The sequence below is a fragment of the Arvicola amphibius genome, chromosome 9 (assembly GCF_903992535.2).
Source record: "Arvicola amphibius chromosome 9, mArvAmp1.2, whole genome shotgun sequence".
Classification (NCBI taxonomy): domain Eukaryota; kingdom Metazoa; phylum Chordata; class Mammalia; order Rodentia; family Cricetidae; genus Arvicola; species Arvicola amphibius.
Window position 1 is genome coordinate 56,847,471 of NC_052055.2, and position 27,103 is coordinate 56,874,573.

A 27,103-nucleotide genomic window follows, 5' to 3' on the forward strand; every position below is an offset into this window, starting at 1 on the left:
TAGGTAGAACAGGGTGTGTGATGGAAATAAAGTATGAAATCCTAAAAAGTAAAACAGAACAGTATTTTTTTTAGTCATGCAAATATGTTATGTTACAATCAGAACAGAAGTCTGGGTGGGCTCAGCGCTCTGCACTGGCCAAGGCCTGGTCTGGAGGACCGGAGATGCACAAAACAAAGGGAACCGTGACATTTAACTGCTTGCTCAAGACCAGCCTCTTGCAGGGTCCTGGCAGAGTTCAGTGCCAGAAATTGAGCGCTTCCCCTTCTTCCGCTGGCTGTTGGGTTGGTGTTCTTCACTGAAGCAGGCCACGGTTCCTGCCTCAAGGAAGCTGGTATTGCGAGGTGGAGGCGATAGTAAATCCCATGTTTATATTGTCTCTGTCCTTCCATTTACCTTGTCTTTTCTGAATATAGCTGGGGAATGTTTGCCACTTTTAAGGAGTCGTGTGATTAGACTGGATCCACCTGAATAATCGAAGCTATTCTTATTTTATAATCTGATGTAGAACTGTCCAGAAGTCCCAGAAATTACAAGTGTGGCATCTTGCTAACCCAGGAATGTAGTACACCTCTTGGCACAAGTTAAGAAGTGTATCCGATTTGACATTGCTATTCTCCCTTAAATTATCACTCCAAGGATAGCTGCCAGGGGACAGGGCTGTAGTCTCTTTAGTACACCAGGGTTATTGGCTTGGTTCCAGGGATTTTCTTTTTATTCAAAATAAATATTTAAATTTCCTTGAAAAAAAATGTGGATAACCTTACTTGAGTCTTGCTTTCACAACAGGTTGGAATGCTTCACCAGAAGAAAAAGACAGAACTGTCCACCTCTCCTGGGCTACAAGGTCACCCCCACCCTGGGAAGGCCATCAGTTTCTGAAGAGCCAGATTTCCTGAAAACTTGGGATATAATATTTTAAACGTGAAGGAGTGGTGAGCTGCCAATAGCAATAGCTATTTATACCGATCTGAAAAATAAAAATTTCTGCAAGATGATCTCGCGGAAGAGAGGGTTCGCTGATTCACTTATCCCTTTCTGAATACGGCTCATCGTCCTCAGAGTTCTCTATTCACAAATATATCCAGAGAAGGCAAGAGGCACGTCTCCAGTGGTGCCTTCCGTCATGGACAACAACAGCTCTCCTTGAAGACCATTGTTTGATCACATAGTACCGCAGTTCCATGCCTATTTTATTATAATGTTGTGTCTGATGCAGCAGGGGTTAAAAATGCTTTTTGATCATTCTTCCCACAGCTGCCTTCACTTCCTTGTTCTTCAGACTGTAGATGAGGGGGTTCAGCATGGGGGTGATCAGACTGTACTGCAAAGAGAAGACCATTTCCAGGGGGGACCCTGAAGCTGGTAAAAGATAACTGATGAAACCTGAGCCATAGAACAAGACCACAGTGGTGAGGTGGGACAAGCAGGTGGAGAAGGCCTTGCTTCTGCCTGTGCTGGAGCTGACCCTCAGCACAGTGGAGACAATGCGGGCGTAAGAGCAAACAATCAGGACAAGGGTTCCAAAGAAATGCACCACCGAGGAGCACAGCAAGAGTACGAAGTTGGCAGAGGTATCCGAGCAGGACAGAGGGAAGAGCGAGGACAGCTCGCAGCTGAAGTGAGGAATGGTCTGCTCCTCACAGAAATCTAAGCAGATGGCCAGGAGGATATTGAGGAGGGCATCGACAAAGGCCAGACTCCATGAGCTCCACACCAGCCCCACACAGAGCTGGCTACTCATCACCTGGCTGTAGAGCAGAGGAGAGCTGATGGCAATATAGCGGTCATAGGCCATCGCGGCAAGCAGACAGGCCTCCGTGCCTCCAGTGGTGAACACAAAGAAGGCCTGAGCCAAGCAACTGCCAACAAAGATGGTTTTGTCCTCAGAAAGTAGGTTCTCCAGCATCTTGGGAGCTGTGACAGACGAGTGGCACAGATCCAGGAAGGACAGCTGTCTCAAGAAGAAATACATAGGTGTGTGGAGGTGAGAATCAGCCGCAATCACAAGCAGCATCAAGGCGTTTCCCACCAGCGTGAGGAGGTAAACCAGAAGGAACAGAGTAAAGAGTATAGGCTGAACATGGGGATCGGTGGAGAGTCCAAGGAGAACAAATTCTCGGACAGCACTGTGGTTTCTCATCGCTGAAGAGGAAAAAACAAACAAGATCCATCAAGACCCTTAATGCCCCTTGGTCACCCCAGATTGAAATCTTGCTGTCCATAAATGTCTGCTCACTTATTTAAAAATGATCCCCCTGACCATTGCTACACCATTATTAATCATCAGCATTATCTGATATTATGAAGCCTTTTTCTGAGCTCAATGTTATCTCACTACTGAGAGTGATTTACGTAAGAAATGTTTTTGGTCAGAGATAGAGAAAAATCCCAAGTGAATTACCTGAGAGATGAAGGGAAGGATTTAAGCAGATGCATGAATACGGTGTGCTCTACAAACATTAGAAAAAATTCAAGAATGCTGGACTTGGCACAAGAAAATCAGGATCTTACTTCATTGCTTCCATTTAACTTTAAATGATATCTTTGCTTGTGCGTGTGTGCACATGTGTGTGTACATGTGTGTACATGTGTGTTAACATGTTTTCTTGCCTGCCAGAAGTTATAAAGGCACTGATGGTGATAAAAATTAAGCATAAACTGTGGGAATACAGTCAAAATAAAACTTCAGCAATGTCAGGAAACAGCAAAATCTTAAGGCACCTAAAGCTCATTATGACCCTTGTATAGAAATGGCCGATATAATAAAGTCAATGCCAGTTATTTCATTCTGCAGGCTTCTTCCTTGAAGCCATTTAGAGATTCTCAGGACAAAAATATTTTTAAAATAAAATGAAAGTTTCTGTTTTGGCTGTGAGTAATGCCTGAAATATCATCCGTCATTGATTTGTGCAAGTTATATGTAAAATTTAAAACAATTACCAAATACAATATAAAAGGCTTTCTTTTAGATCCAAGCACTACCATAGGGATGGAGGGTAAAGTTAACTGAGTCCCAAGAGAAAAAATTCCTTGAGAGCTGTTCTTCTCAGAACCAAATAAAAGGCATCATTCGTAATGCCTGGCCCTCGGAGTTTATCCTTGATGGAGAGAAATAGGAAACAGAGACAGAGAGAGACAGAGAGAGGGCAGAGTACAAGCCAATCTATATAACTGAAGTGTGAGCCTCTGAGCAGTTTGAAGTCCCTATGGCAGCAGGCACTTGACACAAGCAGACGGGAGAAAAACAAAAGGCACCATAGCCAAGTGGAACCCACTTTCACGCGTCTTGATCTTGCCCAGTCCATCCCTCTTTCTCCTCCAATTAGATATGCCGTACTGTTGGTCAACGGAGGTGTCTGGCTTGGTTTTGTCTTCTGGAGCAATCTTTAAAACTGTAGCCGTCAACATTACACAAATTAGAATGCAGCAAAACCTCAGTAGATTTGTGAACCACCACGGAAGTCCCTGCTGTATAATCAATTGACAATGAATAGCAGGGCTTCTCAGCGGGAGGGAGAGTTATCCTAGCACCTCACTGTGGTTGAGGTCACCTTTCAGAGCACCCATGTCTGCACGCCAGGACGAGCACCCAACAGCAAAGCACGCTGCCTCTCACCCACAGCTTCCTAGTGCTTAATAATTGCCCTAACACTGCAGACTACATGGCGAGGCTACTCACAGCCAAGGGCAAAAAGAATGAAGTCACATCTAGGTGGGGGACACCGTGAAAAAGCAGGCAGCCACCTGCAAGCCAAGGGAAACGGCCCCCGAGGGAAACAACCCTGATTTTCACCTTGAGCTTGGATTGCCAGTTTCACAAGAAGTACAGTAGAATTTTCTGCTATTACAGCATAACTCTGCGAAGGAATTTCTCGGAGCTGAGCACCGTCTTGAAGAACAGTGAAGTACTACCTGTGTTCCAAAAGGCTTCATATCCCACCTGTTCAAAAACAGCTCAGTGCTGTCCAAATATCTCAGCAGGTAAAGGTAAAGCAGGTAAAGCACGCCTGTTCCCGAGCCTGATGACCTGAGCTCCATCCTGGAACCATCCCCCACTCCCATCATGGAAGACGAGAACTGACTCCCACATCCTGCCCTCTAAACTCCACACATGTGCCATGACCTGTGTCTACCCACACTCGTATGCAAACACAGGTAAAAAAAAATCTCAGTCATCGTTTATACTGTTGATACAGTCTTGGGGTAGCAATGGGGCTGAGGAAATAAAGGAGAAGAAGCTTTTTGGGTGAGATGAGTAGCTACGCATTGAGGGATGAATGTGGAAGTGTTCTTGTCACCCTGCGCTTTCAATGATCGGCAGGGCAAAGTCCACGGGTGCCCAAGCGCAAAGCCGTGGAAATGGAAAGGTGAGCACCTGCAGTAAGCAAACTAGTAACGCTTGAATCTAGGCTAAATTATAATCGTGTGTGAATCTTTCAACTTCCTTGTATGCTTAAAGTTATTCAAATTTTAATATGTCTTTTAGGGCGGAGGTGGCCATCAGAATTTGCTGTACAGAACATGAGTACCCAAGTTCAATAGCTAGAACCTAGACATAAAGAGTAGAGCTGACTCTGGTGACCGCAGGGAGAGAGATGGGCAGGTCCTGGAGCTCACTGGTCAGTTAGCCTAGCTTACTTACAGAGTTCCAGGCCAGCATGAGACACTGTCAAAAGCAAAAATGAGGGGCTGGAGAGATGACTCGGTGACTAAGAATACTGGCTGCTCTTCCAGAGGACCTACATTTAACTCCCAGCACCCACCTGGTGGCTCACAAATGTCTGTAACTCCAGTACCAGGGGATCAAAGGTCCTCTTCTGGTTTCTGTGGGCACCAGGCATGCTCATGGTACATAGACATACATGCAGGCAAAACACTCATATACAAAAATAAAGTTTAAAAAAATAAGAAATAAAAACTAAACCTAATGAACAATCCCCAAATTATCTTTTTGCCTCTATATGCACAGGTAACCCAAACAAGTACTCTCATCCACACATGAACACACACACACAAAATTGTTTTAATTATTTGGTTAAATATGCACACGTAAATTAAATGTTTCACTTTTACCTAATTAACAAAGTTACACATCCAAAGAATTAGAATTAGCACAAAATAACACCTTAATGCAATTGTGTATGTGTGTGTATGTGTGTGTGTGTGTGCACATGTCAGTTATTGTGTATTTCCCTTATTTACAAAGCTACCTCATGTGAGATGCAAGCTTCTGGTAAACTGAGATGTTTGGGTTATATACACCCCTTCCACCCTCATCAATGCACTCTCTAAATAGATATTACATATTTAAATATGTAATTAAAACATCTGTTTATGCCCTTATTTTTTGTTAAGTGACAGATAGGAGTTGTTATCTCTGTGAGACAAAAAATATGCATAGAACTCCCTGAGTCTACATAAAAGATGGCAGACAGTAACCCAAACAGAAAAGTAACTGAGGAATCCACTTCAGATCACGTCAGGTCCCTACATAGGAGAACGAGAGGGCTAAGGTTTCTCAGCATGAGGAAAAGCAGTAGTGACGGGAGCAAACGCAAGCCAGCGGTTTTCTCCGTGGCATCTTAGCCACATAGCCCAATCAATTGCTTTGCCGTTCAATGTGGTAAGGACTCAGCCACTGACACGTGTGCTCCTCTGTGCCGATAAGACTGTGCCTGAGTTCTGTAGTTAAGAACTCTAATGCCACGTTTCACTGTTAGAATTGTCCAGCAGACACAGTCAGCTCCAGTACAGACATGGAGAACAGTCTCAGATTACTCAACTGTTCAGGGCTAATGACAATTTTTAAACGCATCGGTTTTTTTTTCTTAAGTTTTATTTATTATGTGTGTATGCACGCTCACCCTTGAGTTCAGGTACCTCAGAAACCGGACGTGTTGGATCCCCCTGGGGCTGCAGTTACAGCAGTTGTGGGCTGCTCAACAAGGATGCTGGATCCAACCTTGGATCCTCTGAAAGAGCAGTAAGTGCTCTTAACCGCTGAGCCAACCGCCCAGCCCCAGTTTTCCCATCTTAATTCTTCAGTTCTGTGAGAATTTAATTGAATAATAAAAGAGCTTTAACAAGTTCTGTCTCCAGTTTGATTTATCAATATACCAAAGGAAAAAGAAGAGCCGCCAGTCCGAGAACGCTTGAGAACAGCTTAGAGGACCAAGGGAAGCTATCCTTTCTGGAGACACGAGTGTAGGAAAGCTCGAAACAGGAAAAGACATGAGAGGAAAGGAATTAAAAATGAAATAAAATCTCAGACAATCATAAAAGTAATAAGGAAGGAAAAAGGGGCTCAAGAAGCTGAGAACAGAAACAGACCTCTGGGCAGCCAAGGGGCATTAGTACGCCCGTGGCATGCGCCCTGGAGCTCAGGAAACAATCACATCCTACCTCAGGTGATTCCCATCAAGAAAGCACACACCAGCTACTCATTGTGCAGTAATGTGTAGTCTTCGGAGGGAGCGGACAACAAGAAGTGTGTTTATACAGACCCCAGGGCTCCCCTAGACAATTGAGGGTGCTCCTTTAATTTCTGTCTGGGAGTCATCACAATGCCTTCCATTTTCTGAGCAGTTCCTTCCTTGTTTCCTAATTCTGATGACACAACCATTTGTCCACTTGGCATCTTCAATGACTAATAGTTTGCTGTTAGCATTATCTGAAGAAGGAACTCGCCAGTGTTTGTCATCAAGAGGGCAGCCTGGTTTAGAGTCAGTGGGGCTGGTGGGTTAAGTTAGGGGCCTAAGAAGCAGTTGAATCAATGCCAGGCAGTCCCTGGAGTCATGGGGAAGCTTGACTTCAGCATCATTAATTAAACGGGACTTTTTTTAGGGCAGCAAGGGACTTTATTATGCATTATCTCTGGAAACTCTGGGTTAAAGCAATCACCTTAAACTATTGGGTGAGAAATCGTGCTCTGATAACAACAGCTCACTGGAACAGAAAGATAAAACCCTCTCCCCTATGTCGGAAGGTACAATTTTTCCAATGACAAAGTCCAAGGGGAACAAAAAATCATCTGAGATTTAACGTGGAAGCTGAGACAATTGTGCTTACCTCCTGATCATTTTTCCATATGAAATATATTTACAAATCTATTTGTAAATGAGGAACAAAGATAAACTTCTTCTCATTACTATTACACTACATAAGAAATTGCAAAACAATCTTCCATTATATCATTAGGCATCGGGTTTATTTGCCTACACAGAATGATTTAGCCGCTATTTTCAAGGTACTTTTTTATGAATGTGATCCATGTCTATGGTCTAGATTGGTTTTGTCAGTGTATACTTGGATGCCCTTTTCCATGCCTGCAGGAAATACTTAACACACTCATTTTTACACACTAAAAATACTCATAGTAGATTCATCATAAAGCCTTTCTCCTATTGATAACTATTCAATAATTAAACTATATAATTTAATGATTATAAATTAAATCTGCTGTAGTGAGTTCTAGACTGGGCATTTTATGCCTGCATGTGGATATGTATACTAGTCCTTTTGTGTTCCAACCCTCTACTATGTACAGCATCAGGTCAAAGTATATGTTTTAGAGCCTGATATGGATTGTTTGGATACCACACCTCTCAAGGATATCAGTATATATTTATTTGGCAGACTTCAAGGTGAGATGTCTGTATGGTACTCACACTCAAAGACCTTCTGCACTTCTCTGTGGGAGAAGAGGAGGCCATATATTCTACAGCTACAGCACAAATCCACTTAGAGATGTGATCTAAGCACACTGGCACAGAAAAAAGGAACGTGTCACAATAAGAACAATGTCTGTATCCTTTAGTGATGAACCTCCAGAGTTAGTGCAGGCACACGGAGTCGGCAACAGCCCTGGCCTTTCCACTGAGACAGAACCTTTCTGACACACCTTTCCACATTCTATATGTAGCCTTTTGTACCCAGTTTCTATCATTTCTCATCATGTTCTCAGTCTTTTTGTTTAAGATTTATTTATTATTATGTATACAGTGTTCTGCCTGCATGTTTGCCTGCAGGTCAGAAGAGAGCACCAGATCTCATTACAGATGGTTGTGAGCCACCATGTGGTTGCTGGGAATTGAACTCAGGACCTCTGGAAGAGCAGTCAGTGCTCTTAACCTCTGAGCCATCTCTCCAGCCCCCATCTTTTCATTCTTACAGCATGAATCAATACTTTATTCCTTTCATACAAACTAATGTTCCATTGTGATTATGTTATGCTTTGAATATAAAATGCCCCCAAAAGATTCATAAGTTGAATGCTAGTCCCCAGTTGTTGATGCTATTTGGAGGAAGTTCTGGAAATAGGATAGAAGAAATATGTCACTGGGGCAGAATATTCTTAGGAGCTACCTTCCCTTTTCTGAGTATATGTATATTTTGTATTGACATATTTATGTTTTGACTCTCTGGCATACACCAGGAATACAACTGCAGTTCAGATAGTAACTCTGTAGCCCTCTGTCGTAGTTACTGTTGCTATGGCAAAGCACCATGACCAGGGCAACTGGGTATGTGGTTTCAGAGAGTTAGAATCCATGATGGTGGAAGAGAGGCATGTTGGCACAAACAGCTGAGATCCCACATCTCAATCTACAACCAGGAGACAGAGGATACACTGGGAATGGCATAAGTATTTTGAAACCTCAATGCTCACCTCTGTAAACACACTTCTTCCAAGACCACATCTCCTAATCCTTTCCAAAAAGTTCCACCAACTGAGGACCAAGAACTCAAATATATGGTGGGCCTATGGAGGCCATTCTCATTCAAACCAACACACTCATTTTCTGAGGAAAACCCAAACAGTTCCCCAAAGTGACTAATCATTTTCAACTTCTACTACAAATATGAAAGATTTCTGACTTCTCCATCTTAGAAATATTTAATTTATTCATGTGTGTGCGCACATGTGTATACACATGCATAATGTGTGAATGGGGGCATATGCAATGTCATGCTTGTGAGGGTCAGAGGACAACTTTGAAAAGCAGCTCCCTCCTGCTTTTACACAGTCCAGGGAAATCACTAGGCTTGCACCACAACACCTTAACCAGCTGGGGCCTCTTGCCAGCCACTGATATTTTCTCAAGCACTTACTATCCATCTTTTTAAAAATACATATTTGTTGTTTGGTTGTGTGTGTGCATATGTGTTAAGTATGTTTGTGTGGAAGGGTGACATGTAGTGATTGTCTCTGAGCTGAAACTTCCATGCTGCTTGGAAGCTTGTTATGACGCAGGGTGTTCCAAGGTAGGTGAAGCATCCCATTCTGCATGGGAACTCAGGAAAAACAACTCAAAAGTTTAGGAAGTCTCCAAAACTGACCATATTCATTGGGACCCCTCCCTCTCCAAGAGTGTTCAAGAAATTTCTCCGGGAAGAAGATCAACCAAGCTTCTTAGGGTCGAGACCAGAAAGGATGCCTGGAAGAGGTAAAGGCCAACCGTCCTGCCTGGAGAAGAGACCCCTTGCTGTCGAGGTATCTGCAAGCTATGCAGTGTGCTCCAGATTTCCAGTGTTCGTGATACGACAGTATCATATCGCCCATGCTGAGGTGGGCTTTGATGATGCAGCTGTCTTTAAAATTTTCTGATCCTATAAGTGACCCCTCACACATATTCCTGTAAATTTCCCAATATGACACATTGCTCCACCAAGTTGGGCTTCAGTCCCACCCTTATTTAGATCTGCCATAGACTCTCTATTTAGAGTAAAGAGCTCTGTTAACATCACCCCATGAACAGTATTGAAGACCAGAGGGTGCATATGTACACGCATGTGCATGTGTGTAGAATCCAGAGGTTAATGCCAGGTGTCCTCAAGTGTCTTCCCTGGTCAGTCCCTACTGTGGTGAAAAGGGCCAAGGGAAAACACCCTGATCCTGTCTGAAGCATTTATCATGAGCGAGCAACTGTGGGCCGCGACATAATTGCGACTTACCACAATTGATAGTTCAGATGTCAATCAGCATGAAAGTTATTCTTAGACGGAGGAACTGGCCAGGCAGGGCCTGAAGGGCTACTGACTCTGAAAACTGAAAATTAAAAATTTCATCTGTAATTTCACTTGTGCAATAACAGCCGTGATATCTCCCCATTATCGTGCACTTTCATGTAATGTGTACATGTAATCTCATGATTGCATGGGCAAACATGGTTACATGGGCTCACATAAGATCTCATGAGATCTTAAGGACGCACATATTTATGGATGGTCTCACAGTCCCGTCTTTGTCCCATATTATAGTGAGAAACTCTAAAGCCTGTTCTTTATTATTATTATTATTATTATTATTATTATTATTATTATCATTAGCCTTACTGAAAAGCAAGTTGGCCAACATGTGTCCTTCTGGGCAGATCACAAATGGAATTTTTACTTATGAAAATGTCTGGCCTTGTAGGATCTAAGCCCTTCGGGGATTTATGGTGAACTTCAGTATTGCAGGTGTCTGTCCTTGTTATATCACAGTCCTCTAAGAGATCAATAGCATCTATGCTGCCCTAAGCTTACTAGATCAGCATCTCCATGCTCTCACTCAAAATAACAATGAACACTTACGAGTTTTTGATAAAAGATTTTAGATTCAGTGAACTCTTTTTGCTTAGGTCCTGAGATTCAGGTGATTAGAAAGGCTTTTAACAAATGAGCCATGTCCGGATATTATTAATCACACCTAAGAAATGTAACAGTACACATAGTTCTTGCCTCTTCCTTAGATCTCTCATTGGTTTAGTTTCTTCCCCTTGTAACTTTTGTAGCTGTGCCTCTAAGAGATAAGTGGAACTTTTACGATATGCAGCTGTTGTCAGTCGCCAATTAAAGTGACCAAGTCTTTGCCTTGTAGTTATTTTATTACTAACTACTTCCTAATGAATGAATTTTTTGTTTTTATTGAGCTATATATTTTTCTCCAATTCCCTTCCTCTCTCCTCCCCTTCTACCCTGATTCCCATGCTCCCAATTTACTCAGGAGATCTTGTCTTTTTCTATTTCCCATGTAGATTAGATCCACGTATGTCTCTCTTAGGGTCTTCATTGTAAGGTTCTCTGGAACTGTAATTTATAGGCTGATTTTCTTTGCTTTATGTCTAAAAACCACTTATGAGTGAGTACATAATTATCTTTCTGGGTCTGAGTTACCTCACTCAATATAATGTTTTCTAGATCCATCCATTTGCCTGCAAAATTCAAAATGTCATTGGTTTTTTTCTGCTGTGTAGTACTCCATTGTGTAAATGTACCACATTTTCCTTATCCATTCTTCAGTTGAGGGGTATTTAGGTTATTTTCAGGTTCTGGCTATAACAAATAATGCTGCTATGAACAAAGTTGAGCACACATCCTTGTGGTATGACTGAGCATCCCTTTGGTATAGATACAAAAGTGGTATTGTTGGGTCTTGAGGTAGGTGTTTCCTAATTTTCTGAGAAATTGCCACACTGATATCCAAAGGGGCTGTACCAACTTGCACTCCCACCAGCAATGCAGAAGTGTTCCCTTTACCCCACAGCCTCTCCAGCATAAGTTGTCATCAGTGTTTTTGATCTTGGCCATTCTTACAGGTATAAGATGAAATCTCAGAATTGTTTAATGTTGCATTTCTTTGATGGCTAAATATGTTGAGCATTTCCTTAAGTGACTTTCGGCCATTTTAGATTCCTCTGTTGGGAGTTCTTTGTTTAGGTCTGTGCTCCCTTTTTTCATTGGATTGTTTGTTCTTTTGATGACCAATTTCCTAAGTTCTTTGTATATTTTAGAGATCAGACCTCTGTCTGATGTGGGGCTGGTGAAGATCTTTTCCCATTCTGTAGGCTGCTGTTTTGTCTTGTTAACCATGTCCTTTGCTTGACAGAAGCTGATCAGTTTCAAGAGGCTTCATTTATTATTTGTTTCTCTCAGTGTCTGTGCTACTGGGGTTATATTAGGGAAATGTACTCCTGTGCTAATGTGTTCAAGTGTACTTCTCACTTTCTCTTCTATGAGGTTCAGTGTGATTGGTTTTGTGTTGAGGTCTTTGATCTGTTTGGACTTCAGTTTTGTGCATGGCGATATATATATATATGTATATATATGTATATATATATATATAGAGAGAGAGAGAGAGAGATCTATTTGCATTCTTCTACATGTTGATATCTAGTTATGCCAGCACCATTTGTTGAATATGCTTTCTTTTTTCCATTTTATATTTTTTGCTTCTTTGTCAAAAAACAGGGGTTCGTAAGTGTGTGGATTGATATCCGGGTCTTTGATCCATTTCCATTGGTCCTCCTGTCTGTTTTTATGCCAATACCAGGCTGTTTTCAGTACTGTAGCTCTGTAGTAGACTTTGAAGTCAGGGATTGTGATGCCTCCAGAAGTTCCTTATTGTAGAGGATTGTTTTGGCTATCCTGGATTTTTTGCTTTTTCATATGAAGTTGAGAATTGTTCTTTTGAGGCCTGTGAAGAATTTTGCTGGGATTTTGATGGACATTACATCAAATCTATAAATTGCTTTTGATAAGATTGCCATTTTTACTATGTTAATTCTACCTACCCAAGAGCATGGGAGATATTTCCATTTTCTGGTGTCTTCTTCAATTTCTTTCTTCAAAAATTTAAAGGTCTTGTCATACAAATATTCCATTTGTTTGATTAGAGTTACTCTGAGATATTTTATGTTATTTGTGACTATTGTGAATGGTGATGTTTCTCTGATTTCTTTCTCAGCCCATTTATCATCTGTGTAAAGGAGGGTACTGATTTTTTCCCCAGTTAATCTTGTATCTTGATACATTACTGAAGGTGTTTATGAGTTGTAGAAGTTTCTTAGTAGGATTTTTGGGGTCGCTTATATAAACTATCATATCAGCAGCAAATAGTGAGAGTCTGACTTCTCCTTTTATGATTTGTATCCCCTTAATCTCCTTTTGTTTGCTTATTGCTCTAGTTAGAATATCAAGTACTGTATTGAATAGATATGGAGAGAGTGGACAACCTTGTCTTGTTCCTGATTTCAGAGGGATCGCTGGGAGTTTCTCTCCATTTAGTTTAATGTTGGATGTTTGCTTGCTTTATATTGTCTTTGTTATGTTTAAATACATTCCTTGTATCCCTGCTCTCTCTAAGACCTTGATCATGAAGGGATGTTGTATTTTGTCAAAGTCTTTTTCAACATCTAATGAGGTGATCATGTGGTCTTTTGTTCACTTTGTTTATATGGTAGATTCCATTGACAGATTTTCGTATGTGAGCCACCCCTACATCTCTGGGATGAAGCCTGTTTGGTCATGGTGAATGATTTTTCTGATGCGTTCTTGGATCTGGTTTGCCAGTATTTTATTGAGTATTTTTGCATCAATGTTCATGAGTGAGATTGGTCTGTAATTCTCTTTCTTTGTAATGTCTTTGTGTTATTTGTGTATCAGGGTAATTATAGCCTCATAAAAAGAGTTTGGCAATGTTCCTTCTGTTTCTATTGTGTGAAACAATTTGAGGAGTATTGGTATTAGTTCTTTGAAAACCTTGTAGAATTCTGGTGCTAGGCTTTTTTATTTATTTATTTTTTTATTTTTTTGATTGGGAGACTTTTGATAACTGTTTCTATTTCTTTAGCAGTTTTAGGTCTATTTAATTTGCTTAACTGGCCTTGATTAATTTTGGTAAGTGATATCTATCCAGAAAATTGTCCATTTCCTTTAAGAATTCCAATTTTGTGGAGTACACATTTTTGAAGTATGACCTAATGATTCTCTGGGTTTCCTCCTTGTCTGTTTTTATGTCCCTCTTTTCATTTCTGATTTTGTTAATTTAGATATTCTCTCTCTGCCTTTTGGTTTTGATAAAGGTGTGTCAATCTTGTTAATTTTTTCAAAGAACCAACCCTTTTTCTCATTAATTCTTTGTATGAATTAATAGAAATAAATTAATTATTTCTATTAATTTATTTCAGCTCTAAGTTTGATTATTTCCTGCCTAAGTCCTCCTGGATGAGTTTACTTCTTTTTGTTCTAAAGTTTTCAAATGTTCTGTTAATTCACTAGTGTGGGATTTTTTCCAGCTTCTTTATGTAGGCATTTAGGGCTACAAACTTTCCTCTTAACACTGCTTTCATTGTGTACCATAAATTTGGGTATGTTATGTGATCATTTTTATTGAATTTTAGAAAGTCTTTAATTTCTTCCTTGGCCCATTGATGATTCAGGTGAGCATTGTTTAATTTCCAGGTATTTGTGGGCTTTCTGAAATAAGTATTGCTATTGAATTCTAATTTAAGTCATGGTGATCCAATAAGATACATGGGTTTATTCCAATTTTTTGTATCTGTTGAGGTTTGCTTTGTTACCAACTATGTGATTAATTTTTGAGAAGGTTCGATGAGGTGTTGAGAAGAAGGTATGTTAGTTCCCTTATTTCTATGTTAAGTTTCTGTCTAGCAGACCTGTCCAGTTGTTAGAGTAGGGTATCAAAGTCTCCCACTATTAGTGTGTAGGGTTTAGTGTGTGATTTAAGCTTTAGAAGTGTTTCTTTTACATATGAGGGTGCCCTTGTAATTGGGGCATAGATGTTCAGTATTAAGATTTCCTCTTGATGGATTTTTCCTGTGACTAATATGAAATGTCCTTCTTTGTCTCTTTTGATTGATTTTAGTTTGAAGTTAATTTTGTTAGATATTAGGATAGCTATACCAGTTTGTTTCTTACTTTCTTTTGGTTGGAAATTCTTTTCCCAACCCTTTACTCTGAGGCGATGTCTGTCTTTGAGGTTAAGGTGTATTTCTTGTAGCTGAAGAATTGATTCTGTTTTCACATCCAGTCTGTTAGCCTGTGTCTTTTTATAGGTGAGTTGAGTTCATTTATATTAAGGGATATTAATGACCAGTGATTGCGTTTTCCTGTTATTTTAATTTTCATTGTTGGTGATGTTATTGTGTTTGTTTTTTCCTTCTTTGGGATTTGCTGCTGTAAGATCATCTATTGTCTGTGATTTTGTGGACATAGCCAGCTTCCTTGGGTTGGAGTTTTCCTTCTAGTACTTTGTATAATGCTGAGTTTGTGGCTAGGTATTTATTAAATCTGGTTCTGTCGTGGAGTATCTTGCTTTGTCCTACTATGGTGATTGAAAGTTTTGTTGGATATAGTAGCCTGGACTGGCATGTGTGGTCTCTTAATGTCTGTATAACACTTGACCAGGACCAGGCTTCTGTTGTTTCCACTGAGAAGTCAGATGTAATTCTGATAGGTCTGCGTTTATATGTTACTTGACCTTTTTCCTTTGCAGCTCTTAATATTCTTTCTTTATTCTGTATGTTTAGTGTTTGATTATTATGTGGCCATGGAGCTTTTTTATCCAGTCTCTTTGGTGTTCTGTAAGTTTCTTGTATCTTCATATGCTTATCTCTGGATTGGGACAGTTTTTGTCTATGATTTTGTTGAATATATTTTCTGTGCTTTTGAGTTTTTTCTTTTTATATCCCTATTATCCTTAGGTTTTCTCTTCTCATGGTGTCCCATATTTCCTGGATATTTTGGATTAAGCTTTTGTTAGATTTAATGTTTTCTTTGGCCATAGTGTCTATTTCCTTTATTGTATCTTCAGTGCTTGAGATTCTTTCTTCCATCTCTTGTGTTCTGCAGTTTATTCTTGCATTTGTGGTTCCTGATCACTTTCCCATATTTTCCGTTTCCAGAATTCCCTCGGTTTCTGTTTATCTCTATTTTGGTTTTCAAGTCTTGAATAGTTTCTTTCATCTGTTTGATTGTTTTTTCTTGGTTTTCTTTAAGAAATTTGCTGATTTCTTTCAATTTTTTGTTTGTTTTTTCCTCCGTTTTTAATTTCCTCTTTAAGGACTTCAAACATTCTCCTACTTTTTAGGTAACTTTCTTCTTCTTAATCTATTTTGGGGTGTTCAAGTCTTGGTATTGTAGAACCACTAGTTTTTGTTGGTCGTGCTGCTCTTTGTGCTGTTGAGTGTGTTCTTACCTTGTCTACCCATCTTTTCCTTTGATTGGTATAGTTGGGTTTGTATCTCTGGTAATCAATCTTCTAGGTACCAGTGGATCAGAGGATCAGATGTTTGTTCCTCGTAGTGCAGTCTGGGCCACAGTTCCAGTCACCCCAGAGGTTACTAGGTGTTCCAGGTGGTTGCTCAGTGCTCTCAGGCATCACTGCGATCCCAAACATCATTCAGGCCTGCTCCCATAGAGGTCACAGAATGGGACCTGGTTCTGCAGAGGTGACTCTCTCAGACCTACCCAGACTCCAGAAGAGGTCGCTGGCTCCAACCTACTCCAAAAGAGGTGGCTGACATTGACCTGCTCCCACAGGTTGCTGACTTGGGTCTGCTCCAGTGGAGGTTGCTGGCTCAGGCCTGCTCCCACAGTGGTCTCTGGCTCAAGCCTAGTCCCAGGGAGGTCTCCAGCTTGGGCCTGCTCCCTTGGCGGTCACTCCGTTATACCTGCTCCTATGAAGGTCACTGCCTTGGTCCTGCTCCATTGGAGGTCACTGGATTGGGAATTTGTAATGGCAGGAGAAATATGATGGGAAGAGTAAAGAATATAGAAGGATAAAGAATGTAGGAAGAAGAGAAGGAGGAGAAAAAATGATATAGAATAATTAGAACAAGAATGAATTGGAACAGAGATTTGTAACAGAGAATTGGAATCGGAATTAGAATGGAGGCAGATAATTGGAGGTAAGAAATTATAGACAATTAGTATAAGAAAATTAGAATTAAAGAAAAATATTTTTTAAAATGACCCCCAGATACTGTGTAAAGTTGTTATAGAAAAATTTCAATCCTTGCTCCTGAGAATCATTCTCTGAGTTACCCTGTGTAGTGGTCAGGGAGATGGACTCCCAGATCGCTAAATGACCTTGACTTGACCCCAGGATCAGGTCCTGAAATCCCACCAATCACTGAGCTTGCTCCAGAGTCAGGCTGCAGAATTTTACCAATCCCTGAGTACAGAATCTCACCAACCTATGAGGTCCCTCGGCAAATAATTCTACCAATCCCTGAGCTTGCCCCAGAATCAGGCTACAAATATCCACCAATCCCAAGTCACTCTGGAAAGTTCTGCCTCCCTCCAAGAATCCCTATATAAGTTCTGTACCTGTTGAGTTTGCAGCTGCTTCTCACCCTAGAGGCAGTCACTCTCCTGGATTCTTCCTTCCTGATAAATCTCTTGAGTGAGGTTTGTTGTGGGGTTGTGACACTTGCACCTAAGCAGAGCCCAGCTGTAACAACTTTTCAGCTAGAGCAGAGAGAAGCTGAGCAGAACAGTAACACTTTTGCTGAGGAAACTCTCCCTGCTGGAGCAGAGTTCTTGCACTTGTGTTGGGGAAACTTTTCTCTTGATCAGGGCTGTAAAGTGCTGTGCTTATAGTGACTTTGTGGTGTTCCTTGGCTCCCAAATGCCAGGGTATTTCTAGCTGAGCTGCAATGCTTACAGTTATTCAGTTGGGTATTGTTTAATCTCTGAGTACCCAAAAATTTTTAGTTTAACTACTCATTTATATTTTTAATTTTACTGTGTTTAGAATTGAGTTGTTTTTTGGTTTTTGGGTTTGTTTTTTGTTTCGTTTTGTTTGTTTGTTTTTGTTTTTGTTTTGAGACAGGGTTTCCCTGTGTAACCCTGGATATTCTGGAACTAGCTCTTGTAGACCAGGCTGACCTCAAACTCACAGAGGTCTGCCTGCCTCTGCCTCACAAGTGCTGGAATTAAAGCACCACCCAGCTTTAGAATTGAGATATTATATGACTTTAATCTTTTTTAGTTTATTAAAACTTGTGGCATAACAGCCATTTTTGAAAATGTGCCAGATATTCTTAAAAAGAATATATTCTACTGTATTAGGCAAAAATGTGCTACTCAGGTCTAATTTTTATTATTTATTTTCTTTCTAGATTATATGTCAATTGCAAGATGCCCCATTTTGTTATTTCAGGTCTGTTAATATTTGCAGTATTTATTTAGATTACCCAGTTTAAGGGCCTATACACTTATAGCTGTTATAAAAACCCCCTGAATTAACCTCTTCATTACAATATGGTGATCTTTTTCTGTTGTTATTTTGGGCTAATAGCTATAATAAGTGAGTATACCCATCCCTTCTTTCCTGGCTTTCATTCATTTGGAAGATCTCATTCCATCCCTTCACTAATTGCCCCCTAAAGTCAGTCATGTCAAGGCACCACATGGTTGTTTACTGCTGGTGGGGGGTTTAAAAATCCTACAAAGCACTTCATCTCTTTTGATTAAATGAGCTAATGTAATTGTTGATGAAGTCAGGACTTCCTGTTGCCACTTTGCCCCATTTTCCTCTTGCTCTACTCCTTTGTAAACTGATCTTTCTTTGGCAGTGGTGCTCTTGTTTTTCCCTTCCCTTTTGGGTAGCTATAATCTTTATTATGGATAGCCTATATAGAAGTTTGATATTTATTACCATTTTTGAAGCTATCTGCACCTTAATTTTCTTTTAATGCAAATGTAGTGCACTTTTACTCCTTTCTCTCCCATTTTCTTTTGATCTGACAATTCAAAATATTTATATTACATATCATTAATATATGATCACAGCTATAGTTATATTTTTATTACTTTTGTCTTTTAATCCTTATACTAGGATTATAAGTGGTTTAAACACCATAACTACAGCATTAGAGTAACCTAATTTTACTGGTTGTTATTTTTAACAGTAAATGTATATGTTCATATATTGATGCTGCTTAAATTTTCAGTTTAAAAATTCCTTAAACATATCCTGGAAGCTAATCTAGTGAAGACAATGTTCCTTAGCTTTTATTTTCTAGGTAGGACTTATCTCCTCTTCATTTCTGAAAGACAGACTTTCAGCAGTTTTTGTTAATAGATTCCTATTACCTCAAGAGTATAGAACGTCCCATTCCACTCTCAATATATCATTTGTCCTGCAGAGAATCTGTTGACTTCCATCTGTGTCAGAAATGAACTTTGGCAAAAAATAGCACTTACCTGGGTAGAGGCATGGGGATCAGAAAAATAGTAAGAGGATGAAGACACAAGTAAAATAAAACAGAAAACATAGGATAGTTGTAATGGTCTGTCCTGTCCCATTAAGAGACAAGCCACACCCACTCCCTCCCTCATCCACTGAGGCAAGCTGCTCTTCAGCTTCCAGCCTGGGACCCAGCTGCCCTCATGGCCTGCTGTGGTCTCAGGACCCGCTAACTGCTGCCTGTCACCACTCGGGGACTTGCGGGGTGGTCTCATAGCCCGTTGCCCACTGCCCACTGCTGCCACTCAGGGACCCACAGCATTTTACGTAGATGATTACAATAGTATCAGGTGGGAGTTCCAGTGAATACTCAAATCCCCTTGTTTAATTTTTTACACACTTTTATACCCCAATGCAAAAGGAACAGTTGCTTCACACTTTGAGACATCAAGATGATAATTTTTAGAGAAATAGGTGCTGTTAGAGAGGAATCAAGCACCCTTTACTGGGTCACTAGGAAAGGTGTCTTGAAGGCATTTGAGGGATTGATGATAAAATCACCTTCACTTAGAAGAGATTGACTCTGGGGCACATTGCTCACATAGATCACCCAGGGAAAGTTTTCTTGGGATCATCCCAGGCAAACATCAATGTTGGTTCAGGAGGGCCTGGCCACTGTTCAGTCCTGCTGAAGCACTTATATTTTCTATGTGGTTCTGATTTGACAGGCAGGCACAGTGGTATGGCATTATGGGAGCTTCCACTGTGGTTTCTCAGGAAAGTCTGAGAGGCAAAGCATTGTGTACCAGAGTCAGGTTAATTATAGGGGCCTTGGAGAGGGATAGGTGTGAAGCTGTGACCATGAAGCCTAACTTGCGATGGAGTCCTCAGCAGGTTGAAGAAGCCATCTGCCAAGGAAAACTGCAGACACTGAGTGGAATCAGCCCAAGAGTGAGGTCATTCAGGATGCAAATGACAAGGCCATAAGGAGGCCAGAGGCTCTTTGGAGCTCAGATGATACCACCATGTGCCTCATATGCTGGACATGAAGATAGAGAATGGACCGTTTGCCTTCTGGGTGTGTCTTAATCTTGCTCTGGTTCCATCTCTCCTTTCTGTGCCCCCATTTCTTCCCTTTGAATGGGTGAAGGTTAATTTTCAATGCAACTTAACTAGGTTTAGACTCACTAGGTGACATATTTCTGTTACTGCTGGGTTCTTATGAGTGGTGTTTCCAAAGGTTATCTATGGAGAGTCACACCTTGAATGTGGGTAGAACCATCCCATATTCATAGGGCGGAAGGAAAGTTGGAGGGGAAGGAAGGGAAGGAGACTAGCGTTTGTCTTCTGAACCATGAATGCATATACAGTACAACCCTCAGTCTCATCTTCCCACTGCCATGCCATACCATCATGATGGACTGTATAAGCAAACTTTAAGCAAAAAGAAACCTTTCTTTCATTACTTAAGTTGATGTTGTCAGGCATTTGGCATCAAGAAAAGCATCTAGGACAGTTAATATGGAATTTTAACCAAGTAAATATGAGTAAATCTTAGGTGGAAAACACTAAAATGTAGACATGTGCATGAACTTTGAATTGCTCTCTAGAACCTAAGGAAATGATGCTAACCCTGGCCAAAGGAGTTCCACAAACATAATAAGCTTCTGTATGACAAAGGAATCATAAGTGAAGAGACACCTGCCCACTGAGAGAAAATCTTTGCTAGCCACTCAGCAAACAGATTCATATCCAGAGTACACAAAGGACTCAAAAAAACTAAACAACCCCATCAACAAGTAGACCAATGAAATAAACAAATGAATCTTACAAAATGGAATAAAAATGGCAAATTAGCATATGAAGATGTTCAATCTCATGAGTCATCAGACAAGTGCAAATTAAAACTACACCAAGAATCTATCTCACCCAAGTCAGAATGGTCATCATTAAGAAAAGAAGTAACAAATGGTGGTGAGTCTATAGATAAAGGGGATCTTGACACACCACTAGTGGAAGTCTCTTAAAGGACCAACAGAGTTCACCAACCAGGCCATCCATGCCTGAAATGCTCTCATTTGATTCATTTTATGACAGGTGTTTCTAACTACAAGTTCAACACAAGAGTTCTGTTTTTCTTTGCTAAACTTGGATACTTTGACTCTTTCGAGGAATGTGGCTACCTCATACCAAATTAATAAGCTCAGGGCTATACATAGAAGTCTGACATCTCCCTGCCAAAGGTCTGAAGTTCATGATATGATTTTTTTTAATTTACTGCTTTATTATAAGTTTAAGATTACATATTATCTCATAGAATGATCTGTGTACACTGAGAAAAATGTTTTCTCCTAGAGCTGATTCAAGCTTTATGCATGAAGATTATGTTAAATGGGTGGATTGCACTGGTGTTGACATCCACTTCACAGCCAACTTTCTGTGGGTGCTATATATTAACTGGTGATGAGTGTATTTCAGTGTCCACCTAGAGTTGTGACTTTGTGTTTCTTGTCATGCATATTGGCTTTTGACCCAGTTATTTCTGAAGCTGTAACTTTAGATCATACATATCTAGATTTCTATGCATTTTGGAGAAAAGATTACCTTCTCCTTGTATAATAAGCCTTCTTCCCAAAAGTCTTCTTTTATCTTTTTTTAAATTTCATTTTACATTATAATCACAGTCTCCCTCCTACCCCTTCCCTTGTCCCCCTTGCCTACCCTCCAGCCCACCTCCATCTACTCCTCCCAAAGGATAAGGGCTTCCATGGGGAGTCAACAAAGCCTGACCCATTAAGTTGAGGCAGGAACAAGCCCCTCCCTAAAAGTCTTCTATATTCTGAAGAATACTTTGAAAATTTAGCTCAGATTAGTTACCCTTATTTTTCCATGAAATACCTTTCTATATCACTTTTACTTTAATACATGATACTCCTAAATTTTTCTTTTTATGGAAAATAAAGAATGGTGTTTTCTTTTCAGTTCAGTTTGATCATAATGACTTTAATCTGTCTTTAGTAATTATCTGGAGAGCTACCTTATGCATTTTAAAAATAATTTGATGTCATTTTGACAAGTATATCATCTGAGTGTTATAAAACCTTAATTTTGTCTTCCTATATGTGGTACAGTCCTTCCTCCCTGTTCTCACATGTTGTCTTTATACATAAAGTTTATACATACATATTTCCCTTAATCAGAGTTTGAGATGAAAAGTGTCCAAAGGCTTCCTTTACCTTCATCTCCTCCTTCTTTGTATTCTTCATTTATTTACATGTGTTCAAGGTATGAGCTTATATCACATTCCATCTGAATAGAGAGCTTTGGCTGATTCTCTTGGTCAAGTTGGTCTTATAGCAATAGGTTTTCTGGTGTACTGTTTGCTGTGGTCTGAGTTCTCCTTTACTTCTGTGAGTATTTTTCACTGGGTCACTTTTTAGATGTTTGTTTCAGCAATGTAAAGATCCCCTTCCATTGTCTTCTTGTTTCTATTGTTCTGACGATAATTATGTCTACAGGGAGATGCTCTCAGCCTTTGTTTCTTCACATTTCTTAGGGGAAAAACTGGCAACAGGGCATGAATCTTGCTCTGTGGCCTCAAGGGCTTTGCATTCTCTCATTCATCTATATTCAGCCTATAGGAATTATTTTTTAATACATACTTGTTTTGCCAATTGATTTTGATGGCTTTGGATGGCATCTGTCTTAGTTAAGCTTTCTCACTCTTATCTGTCTTGTTGGCCCTAAGAAATGCATGCTTGGTATCATTACTTTGTGCCAAAGAATTCTTAATTATGTCCATACGCATACACAAAACAGACACCTTGTGAGACTGAGAAAGATCACTGGGAGAATATCAAAAGAGCGTTAGAGAGAGCATTGGGGAGAACATCAGAAGACTGAATAGAACATGGTGAGATTTATATGAGCTGATTTATTTTATTTACTTTCAGGTCCCTTTTATTCAGTTTTCACTTATTCCTTCTGAATCCTGAGAGGTTTAGGGGGCTGGCACCCCACATAAACCTCTATAGGTTCAGCAAATTCATCACCTGTTTCATCTGCATGTCTTCAAAACTCCCGAGACTCTGCCCTTCTTTTTCCCAGAATTCTCTCTACCTCAAAAATCCTGCCTGGCCATCAGGCAGTCAGCACTTTATTAACCAATGAGAGTAAAACATATTTACAGTAAACAAAAGGATTATTCCACAACATTCCTCCTTTTGTCTAGTTATTGCTACAAACAATTTAGAATAATAAATAAATGCATGTTGATAGTCACCTATTGCAATCAAACTTGTAGTCAAGTTAGGTATGTTTTTAAGGTCAAACAGAGATGTATTTTAGATAGACAGGTGGTTTTCAAACACTTCAGAGAGCTATAGAATATAGTGTTTAAGATATTTTAATAAAGCCGGGCGGTGGTGGCACACGCCTTTAATCCCAGCACTCGGGAGGCAGAGGCAAGCGGATCTCTGAGTTTGAGGCCAGCCTGGTCTACAAAAGCTAGTTCCAGGATAGGCTCTAGAAACTACAGGGAAACCCTGTCTCGAAAAAACCAAAAAAAAGATATTTTAATAATGTAAGGCTTTTTATAACAAGACATGTCTGCTCCTGGCAGTACTAATCTACATCAGAAAAGATAATGAGCACCAAAGGAACTTCATATAGAGTTTGCTTTCTTTGTGGCAAAAGTTAGCCACTGGGCAAGAAACTGCCATTCATTCAACTGCTGGCAGTATGCTATTCTAATTGAACAAGCAGGATACAAAAGAAAGTGACTGTTGAACTTTGTCAAGACAAGGTTGGACAATCCTTCAATATTCCTGCTTCAGAAAAAAATTTGTCAGATACTCTATACCTGTAGGCCAAAGACGAATGCCCCAATGCTACAAAGGAACCCAGACAGCCAGTTGTTTCTGTCATTTCTTTGTTTTGGAAATTGTTTGCTCTATATTTCCTATTTACTCAGGTAATAATATATGCTTCTCAGGTCTCTGAAGGAGTTAACTAGTTCATCAGTTGTAGGTTTCCTTGTTACCCAATTCAGGTGGGAAATGCATAAAAGAGGTGTAAAGTGTTAAAGTTGAAATACATAAAAAGATAGCCTGGAGCTGGTGATACAAGTTAGAATAGAAAGTGAATTAGGTCCAAAACTTTGGACTCACCAAGCTAGGATAGATAATGGAGTATGTCTCTGAGTTTGTCAAATGCAAATGGACTGGACATCATAAATGCAATTCTTAACTGGTAATTGTTCTTATTGAATATAGTTTTACTGTTTTAGAGTTAAAACTGTACTTTTTTATTTAGACAAAAGGGGAGATATGTTGTGTGATATTTTTTCACATTCTGACAATAAAGTTTACTTTGAATCATAGGGCAGAGCTAGCTACTAGCTGGCCAAAATTAGCCATAGATGTTTGGGAGTACTGAGACAGATAGACAGGAAGTAGTAAGGAAGGATGGGGCTTAGACAGGACCTGAGTCCTTTTGGATAGAGGAATGAAAGTAATAGGAGCTCACTAGTCACTTCTCTGCCACTTCTCTGATCGTTCAGGTTCTTACCCTGATATTTGATTCCTCCCAAGTTTTTATTGATAAAAATAATTACGTAAATGCAACACTCCATCATTAACAAAACAACATTACTAAAATATAATTCACATCCATAACTATTTTCTTGAAAGGTACAAGTGGTTTTTAATAGGTTCACAGAGCTTTACAATAATCTCCACTTTCACCATAAGCCATTGGCAATCATTACACATTTTTCTCCCCTCTCCCCATATACCTTCTCCTTCCCACCCCAAAGTTCAATAAAGTAATTTATCTGCTTCCTACATCTATTCTGGCTCCATCTACCTGCCTTCATCCTATCTAACAGTAATTACTTTTTGCAACATATCCTCACCTGACTCAAGCTTTGGGTAACCACTTCCTATTTTGTTCTTCTGTGATAAGTGAATGTGCAATTCATGTATATATCTTACATGTTCTTTATCTGCTAATTAATGCATCATTAAATATCTAGATGGATTTCATATCTTAGCTATTATGAACAGCACTCCAATAAATTTAAGAAATGTAATCTGCTCTTCAAAGAGAAGAAAATTCTGTCACTTGCGTGGGACAAAATCAATGAGCTTGTAGAATACCATGCGGAGATAAACTAGGCACAAAAAAATAAAATATAAGAAATCTACAAAGCTGATCACATAAATGTTTTCAGCCAGCTCTCTATTACTGTGACAAATACCTGAGATAACATCATGAAGGTAAATGCCTAATTTGTCTTATGGTTTTAGATGTTTCTTATGGTTTAGATGAATGATATGACCTGTGTGGTTTGAGGCCTGCTGTGAGGAAGCATATCATGCTGGAAGCATGTGACAGAGCAAATCCAGTCAAATCATGGCCAGGAAAAAAAGAGAGAGAAAAGACAGATTAGAACCCCATATCTCCTTCAAAGGCCTACCCTACTGATCAGTCAGAGGACCTCTCACCAGACTCCATTTTACCATCTTCAACAGCACCACTCTAGAGAACAAGAGTTTAGTACATGGGCCTTGGAATACATTTAGGATCCAAACCATAGGGGCTGGGAGTGCAGCTCAGTAGTAGAGCTCTTATCTAGCATGCACCAAGGTTTTGATCTGTGGCATTAAGAAAATCAAGGTCCAACATGTAGAAGAGATTTAGGAAGTAGAAATGTGGTTGCAAAAGGCAAGGTGATTAGAGGATAAAGAGGGTTGAAGATGTTGGTCATGGGACACATAACCACATGTAAGTGAGAATAAGTTATTGCTACAGCATGAGCTGTAGCTAGCTGTGATGACTAGTCTCAGTGACAATTACAACTACAGCATGAGCTGTAGCTAGCTGTGATGACTAGTCTCCATAACAACCACAACTACAGCATGAGCTGTAGCTAGCTGTGATGACTAGTCTCCATAACAACCACAACTACAGCATGAGCTGTAGCTAGCTGTGATGACTAGTCTCCATAACAACCACAACTACAGCATGAGCTGTAGCTAGCTGTGATGACTAGTCTCCATAACAACCACAACTACAGCATGAGCTGTAGCTAGCTGTGATGACTAGTCTCACTGACAATTATAACTTGACTGCATCTGGAATTAACTAACACCCGAGTGAATGAGTGCAAGGAATCAGTCAGTTGGCCTGGTCTAGCTGCCTTGAGAAGCATGTGTCATGGTGTTTCTGAGGTTTGAGTCTTTGGCTCCTGGGGCACTAAGAACCCAAGGCACTCCCTCAAGCAGTGAAGCATTCAGGTCATGTGTGTCTGATGGAGGAGTGTCTATGTGTTACTTTCATTATTAATAAAGAAACTGCCTTGGCCCTTTAAGAGACAGAAAATTAGGTAGGCGGAGTAGACAGAACAGAATTGTGGGAGAAAGGAAGCAGAGTTGGGGAGACGCTTCAGGCAGTCGCCATATGCAGTCGCCGTGCCTCTCTTCTCCTACATGGATGCAGGTTAAGATCTTTCTGGTAATGATGGAGGAGAGTTATCTGTCTATGTTTCTTTCATTGGTTAATTAATAAAGAAAACTGCCTTGGCCCTTTAAGAGACAGAAAATTAGGTAGGTGGAGTAGACAGAACAGAACTGTGGGAATAAGGAAGTAGAGTTGGGGAGACGCTTCAGGCAGTCGCCATAGTGAGTCTCCATGCTGTTCCTCTCCGAGATGGACGCAGGTTAAGATCTCTCCTGGTAAGCCACACCTCGTGGTGCTACACAGATTACTAAATATGGGTTAAAGGAAGATGTGAGAATTAGCCAATAAGAGGCTGAAACTATGGGCCAGGCAGTGTTTTAAAAGAATACAGTTTCCGTGTAATTATTTCGGGTGTAAAGCTAGCCGGTGGCCGGGTGGCGGGACACAGTCCCACCGCTTCACACTACAGTACCAACCACCCCTCGTGGTGCTACACAGATTACTAAATATGGGTTAAAGCAAGATATGAGAATCAACCAATAAGTAGCTACAGATAACAGGCCAGGGGCCAGGCAGTATTTAAATGAATACAGTTTCTGTGTAATTATTTTGGGTAAAGTTAGCCGGGTGGCAGGACACAGCCCTGCCGTTCCTTCTACATGT

General features: G+C 40.2%; 1 protein-coding gene across 1 annotated transcript; it reads right to left on the reverse strand.

The window, feature by feature from the left end:
- Window positions 1-1,225: 1,225 nt before the first annotated feature.
- LOC119823944 (olfactory receptor 8S1-like) lies at window positions 1,226-2,143 on the reverse strand. Its single transcript, XM_038344083.1, has one exon. It carries the CDS (start codon window positions 2,141-2,143, stop codon window positions 1,226-1,228), a length of 918 nt encoding a protein of 305 aa, XP_038200011.1.
- Between the last annotated feature and the right edge of the window lie 24,960 nt (window positions 2,144-27,103).

Coding starts and splice junctions, on each gene's coding strand:
- LOC119823944 (XM_038344083.1), bottom strand. CDS start 2,143: ATGAGAAACCACAGTGCTGTCCGAGAATTTGTTCTCCTTGGACTCTCC.